The following is a 19437-nucleotide window of genomic DNA, read 5'->3' as shown; positions in this document are numbered from 1 at the left end:
AAACTTTCCAAAATGACAAAACACAGCAATCGACGAGGACGAGCCCTAATCATATTGGCCAAATTAAATAGCTGTGGTTTCCCAAAAAGTTACTTCTAAATATCACAGATGATTCAGTTACCCCCTTTTTTTCCCCTAGAACTAGTTGATCTCTCTGCTCTCGGAGCTGTTACGAGGGCACTGAGATTTACGTAGAAAAAGTCGTGCGGGAAGCGCGGGATTTTCACACAGCATTTCACAGATTTTCAAATCAGCAAAACTGTTAGCTCCTATCTCCCTGACTCAAAAAATCTGGATAGCCACAAGTAGATAAAACCTTATCTTTCCGCTCTTGAGTTCCCCCTCCTGGGCTTTAGATGCATTGACCGGCATAAGATTCGGCCCCTTAACTGCTGAGCCTAACACCCTAGACGTTCACTTGGCGCCTGGCTGACCCGTGGGGGTCTGCGGTTTCCCGCGAGAGGTGGGCGCGGGGGGAAAGCGGGGCCGCCACACTTCCGGTGTCCGGGTCGGGCGCTCGCCACACTTCCTGTTGATCCGGCTCCGCTAAGGGCTGGGCGGAGAGGAGGGCCGGCGGGCGGGCGGCGGTCACTCACTGGCCAGGCGTGGGCGCACGCGGGGCCGCCCTGGGCACAGAGCGTCGTCCGCCTCGTCGCCTGATCCTCGAGCACTCTCGGCCGCCGCGTCACCTGCCCTCCGTGCTTTCGTCCGGCCCTCGGCCCCGCCGCGCGGCACCATGCCCGCCGTGGACAAGCTCCTGCTAGAGGAGGCGTTGCAGGACAGCCCCCAGGTACCTCCCGCCGCCCGGGTCCCCCTCGCCCGAGGGCTTGAGGCCGAGGAGGCCCTACCAGCCCCGGGGTGGAGGCTGGGAGTACGCCGGGCCCCCTCGGGGGCGAAGAGGGGGCGGGCCCGGCCCTGTGTCTTGAGTCCGGGATGCTCCGGGAGCCGGCATCCCTCAGAAAGGGCTGGAGACGTCGGGAAAGCCCCCCGCGGCCGGAGTCTTTGTGTCCCGACCCCTTTCCAAACTCAGCTGAAACCGAGGCTGCTCGGCCTACGCTTGGGCTCCACCAAGTGCCCCGGGCAAATAATCTTTTTTTTGCCTCAGCTTTGTTGTAAGATAGGAATAATTGTGCCTGCCTCCTAGAGTTGTTAGAATTAAATAAGGAAACGCCTGTCAAGTTGTTCGCTGGCAATGTCTGGTACAAAATAAGAAGTCAGTCTTACTTATTATTACTACTACTGATATGATGGGACCTGGTGGATTTAGGACCGGAGTGGGATACAGAGAGCCTAGACCTCTTCCCCAGCGGTGTCAGACCTCCCTTTGGCCCTGTTTTCCCATTCGTGAAGAGGAAATTACAATACCTGCCCTATTTGCCGCACAGGGGAACTTCATTAGCGCACCCGAGATGAGAATCAAGCCCTTTGAGCTCTGCAGATGAAAGCTGGTGTGCAAATGTAGTAAATGTATGCAGAATGACATTACTTCATAAGTCAGTGCACCTTTCCCCAGGGAACCTTTGTTCTTCATTAACATTTCCCCAGCTTCATATCTGCCCTAGAAGCTCTGCATCCTTGGGCTATTTAAATACCTCTCTTTATTCCCTAGTATCTCAACTCTTGAAAAATTAGAGTAAGAGTAACCTCTTTTCCTTTCACCGTTTCTCATCCCTTTGTGCTTCCTTTCCATTTTCTTCTTAGTGAATTGTGCCTGCCCGGGATGATCCTCTGATGGACTTACCTACACCCACTCTGCATCTCTCCAGTTCAGAATTAGTAGTCAAAAGGACTGTGTGCTTAGTTGCCTTGTGCCCATTTCTTTGTGATCTTCTTTACATAGGCAAGTAAGAAAGTGTAAGCAAGCTGTGATTTTTTTCTTTTTTTTAATTGTTATCCTCTGGTCTGATTGACTTCTCAAAGGCCTCTCTGAAGCCTCTAAACTTCTGGCATTTTAATGGGATCAAAACCCTGGGTAGAAGTCATTTTGTCCATTCTCACACCTGTTGCGTGCGATCTGAAGATAATATTGTGGAATTTCTAATGATATCATTTTGAACAGCGGTTTCCACTTGCTTTGTAGTTGGAGAAACTGAGGTGCAAAGATATATTGCTTTCCTAACTGGACATGGTGATGGCTGAGCCAGGTTAAAGAAGTGGCACTAACTGATTCTCCATGTTGCCTTCACAGAGGAGTTACATTTGGAATTTTTGGCTCTCACATCAGTGAATAGGCACTGGTTCTGAGTTGTTTATAGGATGTGCTCAGCAATGAGGTACGAGATAGCGGACTGGCAAACGAGTCAGGCCACTTGGGTCCTAATTGTGGCTCTAACACTAACTTATCATTTGATTTGGGCAAGCCACTCATCCTCATCCTTTGACTGGCTGGGTTTTCTCATCTGCAGAATGAGGGTCACGGAGCAGATAATATTTAAGGGGCTTACAAGTCTAACATATCTGCATGATTTATAACTGAGCTTGTATGAGGAAGAAGAGGTTAAGAGGCATTGTCATTTCTATTTAATGTTCCTCTTTATGTAGGGAATTTGTCATTGCTTTTGAGACGTGGGTGTCACCCTGTGAGGGTTCTTGGTGAGGTTTGAATGGAAGCAAACTTCCAGGAAGGTCCTTGATAACCATCAAAACATATTTAGCTCTTTTGTATGGGGTATGTGCCTAATGCAGCTTTACTGCCAAGGAGATTCATAGACTTGTAACTGGAAGGAATCTAATCCAACTCCTTAGTTTTATCTGTAAAGAATAAAAGCAATAGCAAACACCTGTGTCATACTTGCATTTTTATGTGCCAGGCCCTGTTCTCAGTGCTTTACATATGTTAACTTAGCTAATTCTTTCAACAGTCTTTTGAAGTAGGTACTGTATTAAAATTACCAAGGAGCTGAGAAGTTAAATAACTTGCTCCCAAGATTATACATTATCAAGTGGCAGAGCCGGGATTGGAACCCAGGCAGTCGGCCTATGTTGTTCAAGTTAGCCCAGCTACCTAGCACCTGGCTTTTCTGTCATCAGTGACCTAAAATGTTTCACTAAAAGGAAGTGATCTTAAGAAACCATCTATTGTTTCCTCTTGTTTTATGTAGAGTATTTATGAGGGTTGCTCCAGTAACCTGGTTGCACAGGATTCATTAAATGAACACAAAAGCTTTTATATTTGAGCTCAGTGACCCAAGAAGAGCTGAATAGCAGTTGACTGACCTTATACACATCTATTCATGCCCTTTTAAGTTCACAGTGCTGCACAGTGTATTATAAGACAAGTCTTTGTGCATACATGTATTATTTCTGGTTACCTCTGGTGTATGAAAGATGAAATGTTTTAGGGATTAAGCTACTTGTCTCCATTGCTGTTTGCGAGCCTCTGCTCCTCGCTAGGTGCTGCTAGATGCTGGGAATGTAATGACAAATAAGATAAGAATGCCTTCCCTCCGCTGGTTCACAGTCTGTTCTGGGAGACAGATAAGGAAAGCAGCAGTTGCAGTACTGTGTGAATGCTGCTGTGATAGGAACACAAATGCTGCTTTGAGCTGCTGCAGTTCACACCTCTCCAGGGGCTTATTCTCTTTCCTGTAAGTAGTGTGCTTTTGAGATAAAGTGTAGCACTGTTGCTTGCTGTTTTGTTACGATATTTGTTTGTTTCCTTTGCAGTTGGCACAGCTGAAGCACAGAGAATTTAAAGATTAAGTTCTGAGATTATTCAGTGAGAGGTCCAGCTGGGAAACCAGGCCTTTTTTAACTCAAGCAGGATGCCTCAAAACATTACCTAGTGGTTTTGTCTTCATTGTGGAGGGCTTTTGTCCTGCTGTACTCTTTGTTTATGATACATTTTCCTTTCAGTAGGCTTGGTTCTATTGAGACATTTCTCTCCCTCTCCCACACTATGGGAATAAGAGTTTTAATTGTTTTTACCTTAAAAAATATATATATGTATAATATTTATACTTATATATGATAAATATTAAAACATTTAAAATATATTTAAATATATATAAAATATACACGTGTGTGTGCGTGTGTATATTTTACAATCACAGCTGTTAAAATTGTGCCATTATATAACTAGATGCTATTCTTAGGAGTGAAAAATGTCTAGAACTAGTTTATTAGATGACACCCAGTTTCTTTATTCTAAGATAGAGGGTAATGTGGAGCTAAGGCTAAGGTGTTTGGTTTCGTTTTTCTGTCCATGCATACTCTTGAGAGTGTAGGGTAGTAGAAAAAGGATGGAATTTAAATCTTGATTCTGCAGGTTACTCAAACACAACCGCTTGTGTTTCAACATGGGTAAAATTAGAATAAAAATAGTTGCTTAATTCTTATGAAGAATAAATAACATATGTAAAGTATCTTCATGCCTGCATATTATAGTAATTCCATAAATGATTGCTGTTATTGTCTTTATAAGTGATATGCACCAGTCTTTCGGATTTTTTTTGTGGAACTTTCGAGCAACTGGTATACCTGCCTGGTCCTTGGTCTTATGCCTTCTTTAGGTCTCCGAACATTCTTGTTCTTCCAAATATGTTTAAGCAGATGCGGAGCTGATAAATGTGGATATTAAAGCAGTGTCTGAGATAGCTGGGTATATTTTTTTTCAAGGATGATCATGGCCTAGTTAAGTTAGAAAGGGAAGATGGGAGTGTTTTTGTCAGTTCCAATGGATGTCATGGTAAACATGTTCAGAATATAAAGAAAAAAAAACTTGTGATGTAGTTTTGGCAGTTATCACAGGTGAGAGCATGATAGTAGGATGACCCAAGAGAAGTCAGCTCCAAGCAGTCAGCATCCTGCCTCCAGACAGAATGGTGGGCTGTGGGCCAAAGAGCATGCCCACTGATGAGACCCACCTTTGCTAGGTGGTGGATGCAGCCTCCTGCGGTGGAGAAAGCATGGCCATTGGTACCAGCCAGACCTGGGTTTACATTGCAACCCTGCTGCTTCCCAGCTGTGGGAGGTTGAGCAAGTTTCTTAATCTTGATGAGCCTCAGTTTCATCATCTCTAAAATGGGATTAATGTAACTGTGGTGTCTACCTCATAAAATTGTCAGAAGGATTAAATGAAGTAATATTTAGTGCTCAGCACAGTGTCGGACACATAGGAAGTACAGAGTAAATGGTAGTTTTAGTTTTCTTTCTACTCTCTTTATGGAGGACATTTATACAAGCCCTCTCTTTTCATCCTGTGGCTCATTTTCCATTCTATGTATTTTATTTCTAAGAGTATTAAAAACAATAAATAGGACTCAACTAAATGGACATCAGTAGTATTTAAAAAATTAAATATCCTCAATCCAGTTGTATCACTCTTTTTCATTCTCTTAGATATACTGTTATAGCAAAGAAAGGAACGAGAATCATCATAAACATAGAAGGACTTCTCCAGCATTGGCACCACAAATACCAAAAGATTCTCTCCTATTAGATGACATTTATAGATAACTGTGTAGATAATAGTGTTGCTTTAGTGTTGAAATGAAATCGTAACATGTGAAACCCTTAGTGTCCAACATGTTATAAGCAAAGTTCATTATCTTCTTCATAATCAGCATCATCTGTGTATTAGGCACTGGTAGGCACTTTATGTAATTCATTACCTCTAGTGTTCCCTGCAAATTAGTGTTAGAGCCTAAATTTGGACCCAGGATTGACATGGTCCCAAGGGGATCCCAGATCCTTTGAGAGGCCCCAGTAGACTGTAAGCTCCTGGAAGACAGAGTTGGTTCTGATCACCTTTGAATCTCAGATCCCAACACAACGTTTCATCAAATATTGGATGAAGGCAGAAGTATATACATGAATGAATGTAGAGTGATAGACCAATCACTGTAGGTTCTCAAAACGTCTTTTAACAATCTTTGTTTTTCAAGTAGTGTATTTTAAAGAGATGTAATAAAGAATTCTAAACCAATGTTTTTCACCTACTCATTGACATCCATTAATGGGTTATGAGATCCAGTGGGTCACATCCATGATTTTTGTTTTGTTTGTTCTGATCCTTCTGTTGATAAGAATTGGTACTGAAGAGAGTACATTGGTCTGAGAGCAGGTATTTTTAGCCTTAAAGACCTCGGGCAAAACCAGGATAAGCATGTACTACTGTGAAGTCCACCAGAGTTTGTCAACAAAATCAAAGGTAGAATGATTCAAACGTCGGGGTTCCTCTTCCAGTTTATTGGGGGTGCTTTTGGGTCAGTTATTATTCTCTTACCTGAGATAGGTTAGAAAAAGAAAGAAGGAATTGAAATTCATTTGCAGGAAAATAACGAACCTTAATGGATTGTTCTTTGTAAGGTGCCTTTGGTATCATCTCATTAAAGACATTTCTATAGCTTACTCTCCATTCTATGCCTAATGGGTTATTTTCTGAAATGTAGATCCCATTATCACTAATGTAGTATTTTAAATTCCCACTGTGCTGGACACATTAACAAAAGTCCCTTGAATAGATATGGTCTCTTATGTGGTCCCTTGATACTTCTTTAGGCACCGTCCAATATATAAATATTTCTTTAGTGCTCAGCGTATCAGGCACTACGCATGAAAATGAGAGGAAATACCTTTCATCTAAGACATTGCTCAGCTGCTCTCGAAGCACTGAGTAGTCTTCCCAAAGGAACTGAGCTAGCATTCTTAAGTTGCTATTTGAGTTTTGTGCCCAGAGCTTCCACTGGTGGGCCCATGGTACATGAAATTTCCTGGTCATGAGTTTGAAAATTGGTTGAATAGAATATGACGAAAGACATGGAGCCTGACTGTAGTATCTTAAGTGGAAAGAATGACACACCCCTGCAAGACTTCCAGGATTGCAGAAAACGGGACAGATGGTTAACTGCTGTGATGATGCAGTGCTGGGTGACCACACCCCAGGTATACAGACAGGCCAGACATTGAGTTCAGTTTATGGGCTTGAAGGGAGAGACTGCCCTTTTTAACACTTATTTTATTGGATGGACTTTACTGGTACTTAGGTAGAGGCTAACGTCAAGACACATAATAGCCCTTGAGTCTTCTTAACCCTTTAAAAATTGGCTTTCTTTCCCTGGCCCCAGTACTCAAACTGTATTCAGTTTGCCCTCGCAATGTAGTCTAAAGGATTAGAAAAGAAGTTCTGAATTAAAGCTCTAGGAATCAGCTTATATTAGTATTAGCAATAAAAAAGTAAAGCCAGACAACAGACATCTTCCCTCCCCATATCTCTGTGTGCATGTGTTTGTTTTACCTCCATTGTAACTTCTCCACTTAGAAATAAAATTGACCTCTTTTCTTGCAGACTCGCTCTTTACTGAGTGTATTTGAAGAAGATGCTGGCACTCTCACGGATTATACCAACCAGCTGCTCCAGGCGATGCAACGCGTCTATGGAGCCCAGGTATCCTCCTGCCCCCTCACCTGGAGAGGAACAGAGTGGGAGCCCTCTGCCCACCTTGAACTTCTCTCAGGAGGTTGAGAGATTTGAGTCAGAACACCACCATTTAAACTTTTGAAATAAAATCACAATTGTTTTTCTCTTCTGTTCACCTCAAAAAACTGAGGACAGTTCATTTTCACAGGTTAAGAAATAGGGTAATTTTTCTGTAACTAGTAGACCCAGTAGAAAGGTACCACATAACTGCTTTTTAATTTTTAAAAAATTCTACTCCAAAGGGAAACATTTGAGTCTCCTCTTCCTACTTGTGAATGAGTGGGTTCAGTATTCTAAGGCATGGCTCTTTGTCTTTCTCATAAATGGTCAGTCTTAGATGTCAGTGCAGGCGAGTAGAGATGTTTTTTCAAGGGCTTCCTCTGAAAAGACTTGAGTCACAGTTCTGGAACTGTTGCGTGGCTTCTTTGTTTTGAGGAACAAATATCTCTGCCTTGCAAAACCATGGAAAATAAATTGCTGAGTAGCAAAAGTGGATCTTTTTAAGATCAAGAAATGCCCATGTATGTTACTTTCTAAGAGAAAACTTGTGAGTTACTTAAAAATAAAATTTGTTATGTTACACATCAAAATATTATGGCAACCGATACTTTTCATTATTGATTCCTTGCTGACTTAAGCCTGTATCTGTTAATATGTTCCTTTTTCTCATTGACGATCTCTAAATAAATACCACATTCAGTGTAATAATAATATAATATATCAATAATCATGTATACTCATTTATTTTACATAGCTCTTAATATTCATATATAATCATTTATTATTATCATGGTTTTATTAATCATTCATTCATATCCTATATGGGGAAAAAACTCAGCTCTTGCCATTAGGGAGCTTACAACTGGGTTGGGAGACAGACAAAAATAATTACCAAAGAGTGTTAGAGGTGCTAGGAGAGAAGGGTCACCTAACCTGGAGGAATTGTGCTGGGCACCCAAAAGGAGGATGATTATGATAGTTGAGACTTATTGAATACTTCATAGGTTCCAGGTGCAGTTTCAGGGGCTTTTACATGTAATCAGTTCACTTCAATTCCCTAACAACTCTGAGGTGGCTGTTGTTATTATATCTTCATTTTATAGGTCAGGAGATTTAAGGATTCTGATGATGAAGGACTTTCCAATTCCACCCCATTAATACATGGTAGAGCAAGTCAACCTGAAGCCAAAGCCCAAACAATTAACTACTAAGCATAAGGGTGGTAGCCTGAGCCAGGGAAGCGGCAGTGGAATTGGGAAGAAGTGGATTGGTGACTGATTCTATGTGAAGGGGTTGGATGGGTGAAGGATGAATCAAGAATGATGCCCACGTCTTTGACTTCAATAACAGGGTGCATAGTTGGGAGAATACAGGAAGAGGAGCAGGGTGTGTGTGTGTGTGTGGCAGTGGCAGGAATGGCAGGGATGTCAATCTTAATTCTTTCCTTTTTTTTGGTCGCACCATGGCTTGCAGGATCTTAGTTCCCTGACCAGGGATTGAACCTGGGCCCTTGGCAGTGAAAGTGCAGAGTCCTAATCACTGAACCGCCAGGGAATTCCCCTTAATTCTTTCTTGAGAGGCTGATTTTGAGGTGTCCATGGGACATAAGAGTGGGGAAAGAGATCTTGTTGAAAGTTCAGGTCCAGAGTTCAGGCTGGAGATAGATATTTGCAAACTACTGTATTATAGAAGTGTAACTTGATTAATTGGAACTAATTTTAACGACCAAAAGAATCATGTGCACATTTGTGATTTTGCTCATTTGTTTAGGTAAAACATTTAAAAACTGGGACATACTTTGTCGATTTTTTAAAACCCTATTTATTTCTATTACATGTTTTTGTATTTTTCCCTAACTATTCAAAATTTAAGAGAACAGAAAATTTTTTACTGAGCTTATACCTGCTCTTTAGTAGTTTGAATATTGTTATTAAATGATTTTTCTCATGTTTAAGAGTCCCAAGACTTACGGACTGTGACTCCACCACTCCCAAGAGTCTCTGTTCTGCCTTTCCATGTCTGTCAGAATCATTTACTTGGAGATGTCCAGATGCTCTCTTATGCGTTTTTTTCTTTTGAGCCAGAAAACTGCATTTTGCCAAAATTAAGTGGGTCTTGCATTCCACGAGGCTGTAACCAGCTTTTACTTCACATCACATGATCATCACATGGGTTACTGGCAGAAGCCCTTCCTTCTGCCTCGGCATTTCCTGCAGCAGAAGCTAGCAAGAACGTCTGGCTAGTGCTGCCCACTCAGTGACAGATACAAGCAGTGGTCAGTGGCATTCAGGTCGGCTGGGTCAGGGTCAGTTGTTTTTCAGGTTCATTTGAACATGTTTTGTTTTGTTTCTTTTCAATTAAATTAAAAAGAAAACTTTCTAACTCCTCTTTGATCAGTTTGTTTGTATGTATGAGGGTGGGAAGAAAGAGAAAGAAAGAAAGAAAGAAAAGAGTTACCAATGTTTTCATTCAACTTTTTCCCCCAAAGTTATGTTTACCTGCTTTTATTTAACATTCTTCCTTAAATATTTTACACCTAGTTGTGTTAAATTGCATTAATAGAGTTTTATAATTTCATTTTTAAAAACAGAGGCACTTAGTAAGATGTTGTTTTTCATTATTATATTTTTTAAACCAGATTTATGCTACTGATAAATGATAAATGTTCATAAAAGATACTTAAAATCAGGCCACATGGTAAGTTTCTGGATTCTGATATAGTGAATACTATTTGGACCTTAGTTTTAGAAAGAGGAAGAGTAAAAAGAACTAGAGGAAAGTTCTGTGAACAAACAGTTTTGCTGATTTTGGCTAGTTTGGGGGAGATTTTAAATTTTATTTGGCTTAAGCAGTAGAATGAAGCTATAGGCTATAAGCTGTTTTCAGCATTTTACAGCAGTCCCTGGTCACATCTGGTCTCCTAATTGTCAGATGTGCCTTTGCACATGGGGGAACTGAGTACTCCATCATGGGTCATCTGAATGAAGGAAGCCGTACACACTTCTCATGCAGCAAGAGACGGGTTACTTAGAAAGCTCTGCTATCTTTCAAACTATTGACTAAATTTAAAACTTCTATAGTGTCTGAATAGATGCATGGGTATACTTATTCAGTAAAATCTGCTCAAATTTTGCATTTAATACATTTGGTATACTTGTTTTGATTCTGTATATCTACCGTGATTTTGTTTCTTTCCTAGAGAGGTTAAAATTTTAAAAAATCTTTTCGAAATGGATTTTTTAGGGTTTTACAATGAAATTTACTTACGTAAATTTCTTACTTTTCCTCTCAGACATTGTATTGAGAAAACGGGAAGGTCAAATGATGTTCCTAGCAGTACTAGTGAAACCTGGCATCTCCTGGAACCTGTCTTTCTCCTCCAAAAGATGACAAGCCTCTGTAGTTGGTGCCTTCAGTCTGGATGGAATTTTTTGTTTGTTTTGTTGATTTTTTTTTTTTTTAAGTACATTTTGGATGGAATTTTTCGAAGTGAGAACCGTGGTTCAGGCTCTCTCACTTCCTTTCAGCAAAGCAGGCTTACACAAACACAGTCTCATCTCTGCAGCTGCTCTGAACCAGACCTTTGGGAGTGCAGAACTCCTGATCCTGAAATGTAAAAGCCCGCACTGGAGTTGGGAGTAGTATCTTTTCAAACTGGGGTGAGACCGTGGGAGGGGATAGGAGTAAAATACCTTGAAGGGAAGATATGCATACATTTGGTATTATAAAGAAGAAAATATTTTTCTTTAGAAATGATAATATATATAGATATCAAGCTAAATAAGTTAATGTTCCTCTTGGGAAACAGAGTAGTGGGCATCCAGGAGTGTGAGCTTGTGATAGGGGAGAGAGAAGGATTTGGGAGGCAGACAGGATCAGAACTGTATATTTTAATAATAAAAATATTATTAGGCACATAAACATACCACACACTAGGCAAGGCACCACCTGTGTATAATCTCATTTAGCTTTCACAATAAAGGAGAGGTATTATTATATAAGAGAGGTTATGTAACTCGCCTGTGGTCACACAGCTGATGAGTGGCAGGAACAGAATTTGAACTCAGGTCTTTGACTCCAAAACCTCCACTGTCACTCTGAACCCCTTTGCTGTACTCTTTTGACATACTGGTCTCTAGAAATGGCAGCAGAGGCTAAGGAAGTGGGAGTCTTCAAAGGTTGTTCTTGTCACCATAGAACACCCACACTTATCAGCCTAACAGCTTTGTAGTGTGTTATGGGTGGGAGCCAGCTCCTTTTTGTATCCCAGAGTAACTTCCCTTGTTTAATTGGTTTTTATCCATAATGGTTTCAATCAGTGCATTTTAACAGCTCTCAAAAACAGTCAAATTGAGGTTTCTGTGACAGGGACAGAGAAATATGTGTGTAGCTTAAGGCATTTGGGAGTAGAGAGCCCCTGAGTGGTTTCTGGAAGCACCTTCAGAGACCTGAGTTTTTGCACTTGATTTGCATGTGGGATCTACAGCCTTCCCTCATTCTGCCATTGAAGGCTTTCAGATTAGTATGGAAGATTATTCTGGGCCAGGCTCATTCATTAGGTATGAGGTTAAGTATGTGACCTTAGATGCATCAGATCTGAGTTCCAGTCTTGACTTGGCCACTTGCTGTGTGACCTTGGGCAAGTCACGTGATTGCCTGAGTTTCCTTGTTGGTTAAACAGGCCATAATAATACCCACCTCATAGGTTGTTATTAGAACTAATACCTGTAAAGTATAAGATCAGTCCCTGGCACGAAGTGCTCACTGTTAACGTAACCACCTTCTAAGCCTTAGAATAATAGTAGTTATGATAGCACTGTACCCTGGGACTGCTAGTTGGGTTAAATAGAAGCTTGGTCCTCTGATCTTGACCTTCCTGAAGGAGCAGTCTGTACATTGCTCACTTCCTCACTGTGTAGTTGATATTTGCTCCTCAGGTACCTCAGTCTGGGCTCGATCCCCCACTGGCAGCACAGGCTGCTTAATGCCTGGTTCATAGCCTCTCTCTACCCTCCATCCCAGGTAGCACCGGATGCTATTAACAATGACCCCCTCGAAACTGTCCTTCTTTGGTTCCTGTGACAGTGTCTGTCCCGAGTCTCTACCCACCATTCTTGATTTTTCTCCTTTCCTGGCGCCCTTATGCTGCCTGCCCCTTAAGTCTTGGTGTTCTCCAAAATTCCACAGGAGTCCTTCTCTGGTTAGTCTCTACTCGTTTCCTGGGCAAGGTCACTTCTTCAGCAAAGCCTGGCCATTCAGAATCTATTTCTAGCCCTCGTCTCTAGGTCCTTATTCCAAACGACTTTTGCCTATTGTCACTGTGGAGAGTGAGTTTTCAGCTCTTACCTGGGCTATTGCAGCACCGTCCTAAGCAGTCTTCCTGTCGTCAGGGGCTTGTTTTCCCCTTCAGTCCATCCTTTACTCTCGAGCTGCCACATGCAAACCTCCCTTCCCTCCCTGTCTTCACCTGCTTCTGTGGCTCCCTGTAACCACAGGCAGAGGTAAAAACTCCTCATCAAGGCACGCAAAGCTCTTCATGAGCTGAGTTTCAGCCTACTCCTCTAGCTTCGTCTTTGGCTGTTCCAGAATGTGCCAGGCCCTCTGCACATCTCGAGACTTTGCTATGCCCTTCCTGCTTCCAGGACTCCACATGGACCCCTTGCCCTGGCAAATGGCCTTCCCAGCAAATGGCTTTTAAGACTGACCTCAGGTCCGAGGTGTCTGACACCTTTTCTTTCTTCCTTTTCTCCCTTCGGACGAAAGCACCCTTCACCCGTGTGCCCAGATGCCCTGCACTCTTGTTGGTCAGAGCACTGAGGGACAGTGGGGGATTTTCTTTCCTCCCTGTGCACTGTGAGCTCTGAGAGCAGATTGTCTTTGTCTCCAATGGCCAGCACCTTCCGTGGCCCCGCTCAGTGTTTGATAAATAGGTGTTAAATGAAAGACGGCATCCGGGCCACCTCGACCAGACCGTCGGCACACCCCCTCTGTGCGATTTATTGTCCCTCCCAGATCTGTGTCCCGTTGTCAGCACCTTAGCTCGGTGCACTGCCATCATGGGTCATCCAGTCTAGGGTCCATTCGTCTTGGACTCCCCCTCCTTCCTCATTCACTCTAGCCTGTTGTTTTTGCCTCAGCGATACCAGGCATATCTCTGCTACTTTCTGGCTTGGGCTCAGCCTTCTTTCTCTCTCACTCGACTTCAGGTGGTCTCCTGACCCTCACGTCATCCTCTTTTTCCACCACAGCCATTCATGATTTTTCTTCTGCTCACATCTGACCTTGTCATTCTCCTGCCAAAGTTCCTTGGGGCTTCCCTGGTGCTGGCAGAATAATGTCAGAGTCCTCAGCAAGCATCCCCACACGGCCTGCCCCAAACACAGCTCTCCAGCCTCTGTCCTTGCTACATTCCTCGCCACTCCCTCTGTGCACAGCCCCCCCCCCCCCCGGGGCTCCTGATCCAGTGCGACCCCCTGACCCCAGCTTTGGGGTAGTGCTGTGATGAATCAGACTCTCAGCCACTTGGCTTTAGGTAACATTTCTGGCCAGTTGTTTAGCCTAGATCAAAGCAGTGCCTACACTGTGACTCGGACTCTAGTGGATTTCCTCTGCCCCTGCTCCTGGCCTCTCCATTCCTGCCCAGAGGCCTTTGGGTAGTTTCAGGTGACAGTTGCAGTTAGCGAGCGCTCTGTGCCACCATAAGGTAAACATTCCTTTGCCCAGAGCTCAGTTTTCCTTCCGGGTTTGTTAACCACTGGTCTTTCTGCCTTGGCGCCAGCCTTGGGAAGTTCTGATGAACATAGGATATTCTGTCGGTAAACCCTTCGTCAGGTCATCTCTTAAGGCTTCCTGTGAGGTACCCAATAGCATAGATAGTAACCAGAGAGCTTTTCCAGGGTGTCGGACTCTTACTCGCAGAACTCCATTTAGAATCTACATTTTACGCCACCACTTTTGCTGGACTACAGCTAGAAAAGTATGGGATTTATGCTGGTATCTGTAGCGCCTGTGAGGCCTGCTCACTGAGTACAGTACTATTAAATACAGTTTTGGACTTCAGATCAGAATAGTATGGTGTTAAGCACTTGGACTTTAGATTTTGAGTCTGACAGATCTGAGTTGAATCGTTGCCTTGCCAGTTACTAGTTGTGTAATTATAGAAAGCTATTATCCTTTCTGAACCTTTTTCTCCTCATTTGTAAAATGAGGGTAAGAATATACCCTGCCTCATAAGTGCCTTGTAAGAATTAAATGTAATAATATATAAAAAGTGCTTAACAGCAATGTCAGGTCCTAAAAAAGACTCAGTAAATGTTAGCAGCTATCTTTATTATTGCTACTGCTAATATTTACTCTTCACGCAAGTTCCAGTTTTGCAAGTCTTATTGAAGAGATAATTAAGCAGGCTTACCTCACAGGGTGTGTATTAATTAGGTAAAGCATTTCATAAAACCTTTGTGTACAGTAGAATCTTACAGTGAGTAAGATTAAAGTTGGTCTAGTTTAAAAGACTTTTCATGTCAAGTGCTCTGTATAGGAGAGGTTCATTTCTTTTCAGGGCAGATGACAGGCCATTTTGTACATGTATTGTTTGTACCCAGTGGAATCATGCTGGTAGAACAGAATCTTGCTGCCTGAAATCACACACATCTGAAGTACATAGCACTTTCAGAAAGTATTTCTAGGGGAGACCCGGCAGAGTCCACTGTACACAGGAATTTTGGGAGCAGTTGTCTGTTGTGTGCTGTGCCCCTTCTTCCTGGCCTCAGTGGAGTTGTGCGCATGGCACACGAGTGCCCCCCATTGACCTGGGCACAGTCGGATGCCAGCAGCTCCCTGGCAGGTGTGTCCACTACACGTGGGGTGCTTGCCAGTACCTTCTAAAGGAGAGAAGAATTCAAGTAGCCTGTGGCACTTGCTTGTTATGAAAGCACGGAGGGCGGTTATCGTATCTGTTGACCGGTCTCTAAAGAATACAGATATGGGGGAGTAATATTTTAGACTTAGCTAAAATAAAGAAAAGAATGGACTAGAAGAGTAGAAACTAGAAGAGTAGAAGAGTAGAATTCAATCCTTCTTGAATCTGAAGGATTGTAGCTTCATGGAGAGCCTCCTGAGGGAGCTGTGGCAGAGGACAGCTCTTTTGAGACAGTTACTGTCTAAAGCAGGATCAGTACTTTACAGCCCTTGGACTGGCCTCTTATTTTTGTAAATAAAGTTTTATTGGAACGAAGCCATACTCATTTGTTCATGAATTATTTATGGCTGCTCTTGTGTTGTGACAGAGACTGTATATCCCATAAGCCAAAAATAATTGCTATCTAGCCTTTTACAGGAGAAGTTTGTCAACTCTAGCCTAAGGCAATGGCCTTCTCAGGTCTTTTCTCTTAGCAGGACTTGGGATCTTAGAGAGTAGTGTTTAAGAGTGTGGATTTTAGACAGACGTGAATTCACATCCCAGCCCTGCTACTAACTAGCTGTGTGACCTTGGGCAGGTGGCCTAACATCTCTGTGCCTCCATTTCTTCTGTAAAATTGAGTTACTAATTAGAACATGCCTGACAGGGTTGTCAGAATTAAATGACATAATGCCTGGATTGCAGTTAGTTGGTATCTGGCATGAATTAAGTGCTGTGTAAATGTTAGCTGCTGTTGTTAGGATGATTCTGTGGGTCTGCAAATCATAGTCTACATGGGGCTGCTTGGGGAGGCAGATGCCAAGGTAACTTGAACAAATCCATCTTAAACGCACTGCTGCGAACTCAGAGAAGAGGAGATGGGGATTTTCTGATACAGCAGGGTAGCAGCTCAGTGAATGGGCTAAGACCCTTGTTCCCATGCGCCCTGATCTTCAAAACAGCACTGCTAAAGGTGGTCAACTGGCTGTTTCCTGGCTGACTGCTTTATGCCGGTCCACTCTGTATTTTATTTCCCACCATTTGTGATGTTGCCTTACAGGGTTAAGAAGTATTTCTCCCCTCACACTATGATTCCAGGTATTGTTTAAAAACTTGAAATTTATATGAATCTTCTAACCTTGTTTGTTCCTTCATTCATCAAACATTTGTGGAGTGCCTGCTCTGTGCTAGGTAATGGTTGCATGCTCTTGTCTAGATCCAGGACATAGTACTTCTGGACTTGTTTGTTTGCCCTCCTCATGGCTTTGTGACTGCCAGCTCTGGTTAGTTTTCAAAGTGGTGGCACCCCAGTAGGGTGCCAAAGCCAGGAATTATCATTATGTTTGCCTGACTTTATTCTGGGGGAGAAGAGAGAGCACCACGTTTCAGGGTCTACTGATGGCTGTTTCTTGGGGCAGATGAAGGAAGTCAGGGAACAGGCTGACCAGTTATCTGCAAAGAAGGCTCAAAAAACATAGGATTAGGCTCTGATGGGTCTTGCAAAGGAGGCCCATGAAAAATAAAACAAGCTCCAGCAGAGTTCAGGCCTTACCCCTAAGGAACAGCAAACCCAGGGGAATTAGAAAGGAAGTGGAGGCCAAGGCTGGCCAGTGCCCTCCCCTTATCTGCTCCAGGTCAGACCCAGTAGCTCCCTCCCTCTCTTAGGAATACACCCTGAACTGAAAAAGAATCCTTAACTGAGCTTTAGAAACGTAAGACACGTTTTCTAGGCTGGATGTATTGATGATGGGAGGATAGTGGTAGACAGCTGCTGTGTAGCCGGAGATCAGAGGGATAAATATGAGAAGAAGAAAGTGGACAGTATTGGTCAGTGAAAAACAGCACAAAAAGGGCCTTCCCAGGCATTGTAGCTGTGCTTCTGTGTTACCATCCATCATTACTGACCTAGTGCTATAAGTTTGGTAGAATCTGACTGTGTCATAATGTTGCTTAAATTCCCACTGCACTTAAAGTCTGCAACTGGGCCATGGAGCCCCACATGCCCTTGCTCTGCCTATGTTGCCAGGCTTGTCTCATTTCCACGCCTTGCACCCCATGTTCCAGCTATGCCCTGCTTTACAGCTCTTCAGACAGGCAGGGTGCTTTTACTACATGCTTGTCCCTTGTCCCTTGGGAAAGCTCATCCCCATGGCTAGCTCCTGGTCTTTCTCCAGGGGTCTGCTTAGAACATCTCTTCCATGGTCTTCTTGAGGACCATGCAGATCCTCCAGTCAGAGCCTCCTACTGCACGCAGTATTTCCTTTGTGGTTCTCATGCTTGTAACTATTTTTTAGTGTCTGCTTCCCCAGTAAACCCCATGAGGGCAGGGACCACGTCTTTGCTGGAGGTTTGGCACATGTTAGTTGTTCACTACATTTGTTTACTGACTGAATGACCAGAAGGAACGTCAGTTTATAAATGATGGGGAGGAAAAAGCAAGCTTTAACCTTTTAATTTGTTTTGGTCTTGTTTTCCAAATAATTTCTGAACAAAATATTTTATTATTTTACAGATACATACATATTATGTTTAAGTGAGTCTCTGAGGTGGCATTTTTCAGTGACTGTGTATGCACTGGACAAATCTTACTTGTTTTTCTCTTCTCCCTACAGAATGAAATGTGCCTGGCTACTCAACAGCTTTCTAAGCAACTGCTGGCATATGAAAAACAGGTAACTTGATATATATGTGGCATATAATGCTGTGCTTAGGACTCAAGCGGAGTTCTTATAAAGGAATTCTCTAGAGGCAACCTTTAGAGACCTTCCTTCCTTCCTTTCTTTTTTTCCATAGGCAATTTCCATTTTTTCTTTTGTCTTGCCTTTTCCTATCCACTGATAAATTCTGATGATTATCCCAAAGTTTTTATGATGTATTCTTATTAGCCTACAGAAGTAATCAACTGCCCTGAGGGTTCATATTTTCCGAGGGAATACAAGTGAATCAACACTAAGAATTCCAGGAAATAAACTGAAAGATACCGTTATATCTCAACAGAAGGGTGCTGACCGACAAAGGAATAGCCTGGGAAGGGCGGTTGACTGTGTGGCTGGGGCAGAACAAGGGGAGAGCTCTAGTTCTCCGCAGACGCTCTGACATGATGTGCTCTTGGGAGAAGAGAGGAAGTCGAGGTGGAGGGCAGGGTATTGTGGGGTAACGCTATGGTGCTGAATTCCCTAGCATTCAGTTAACACCTGCTGCTTTTCTTCTTTGGTGGTAGAATTTTGCTCTTGGCAAAGGCGATGAAGAAGTAATTTCTACACTCCACTACTTTTCCAAAGTGGTGGATGAGGTAAGATAGCCACATGGCAACATTTTATTTGATTCTTTTTTGAACTTTCTTTCATCTTTATTTTGGCCCACTTTTTATTTTTAGATATCTACTTAAATATCTGAGAAGGTATCTCAACCTTATCTTCCAAGGTTCATTTCATAAAAGAGGTTGTATGCTGTTCCATTTGTTTCTGGTTTGAGGGGAAAGGCTTTGGTATATATATGAACAACAGACTGAAAGAAAGACTTCTAAGAATTCAGTTTCCTAAAGAGGGAGAATTAGTTTCTCAGAGCTGCTGTAATAAAATTACAAGTAGGTGGCCTAAAACAATAGAAGTTTATTCTCTCACAGTTCTGGAGGCCTGAAGTATGAAATCAAGTTGTTGGCAGTGCCACGTTCCCTCCAAAGATCTAGGGGAGAATCCTTCGTTGCTTCTTCCAACATCTGGTGACTCTGGGTGTTCCTTGGCTTGTGGCAGCATAACTCCAGTCTCTGCCCCTGACTTCACATGGCCTTCTCTCCCCACGCCACCCTCGTGTTTTTTCTCTTCTGTCTGTGTCTTTTCTTCTTATAAGAGCTCTTGTCAGTGGATTTAGGGCCCACCAGGATAACCTAGGGTGGTCTTTTTTTGAGATCTTTTATTGAATCTGCAAAGACCCTTTTCCCAGATATTCACATGGTGTTTGGTATAAACATATCTTTGGGGGGAGTGCGATTGAACCCACTAAAGAGAGATTTCTTACAACTGTTTTTGTAGCTGTATTGTATAATACATTTGGAATATTTGTGAAAAGCAGGTATTGTTATAGAAAAAGTACATAAATCGTAATTGTAAAAAACATGAGC

At 42.7% G+C, this 19437-nt stretch overlaps 1 protein-coding gene across 3 annotated transcripts in view; it reads left to right on the top strand.

Annotated features, from left to right (window-relative positions):
* The first annotated feature begins 561 nt into the window (after positions 1 to 561).
* Positions 562 to 19437, top strand: part of APPL2 (adaptor protein, phosphotyrosine interacting with PH domain and leucine zipper 2) — a 52882-nt gene continuing 34006 nt past the window's right edge. For 2 of the 3 annotated variants that reach the window (XM_067697819.1, XM_067697816.1), the window contains exons 1-4: positions 6733 to 6885; positions 7289 to 7387; positions 17930 to 17989; positions 18538 to 18609. In XM_067697819.1, coding sequence (XP_067553920.1) covers positions 6748 to 6885; positions 7289 to 7387; positions 17930 to 17989; positions 18538 to 18609 — 369 coding nt within the window. In that variant the 5' untranslated portion in view covers positions 6733 to 6747. Of the gene's footprint in view, positions 791 to 6732; positions 6886 to 7288; positions 7388 to 17929; positions 17990 to 18537; positions 18610 to 19437 lie in introns of those variants that run through there. The other variant, XM_067697817.1, reaches the window with a different exon arrangement.

The sequence above is a fragment of the Pseudorca crassidens genome, chromosome 11 (assembly GCF_039906515.1).
Source record: "Pseudorca crassidens isolate mPseCra1 chromosome 11, mPseCra1.hap1, whole genome shotgun sequence".
In the NCBI taxonomy this organism is placed as follows: Eukaryota; Metazoa; Chordata; class Mammalia; order Artiodactyla; family Delphinidae; genus Pseudorca; species Pseudorca crassidens.
The sequence above is the reverse complement of the archived record's forward strand: the minus strand, read 5'-3'. Positions and strand labels throughout refer to the sequence as shown.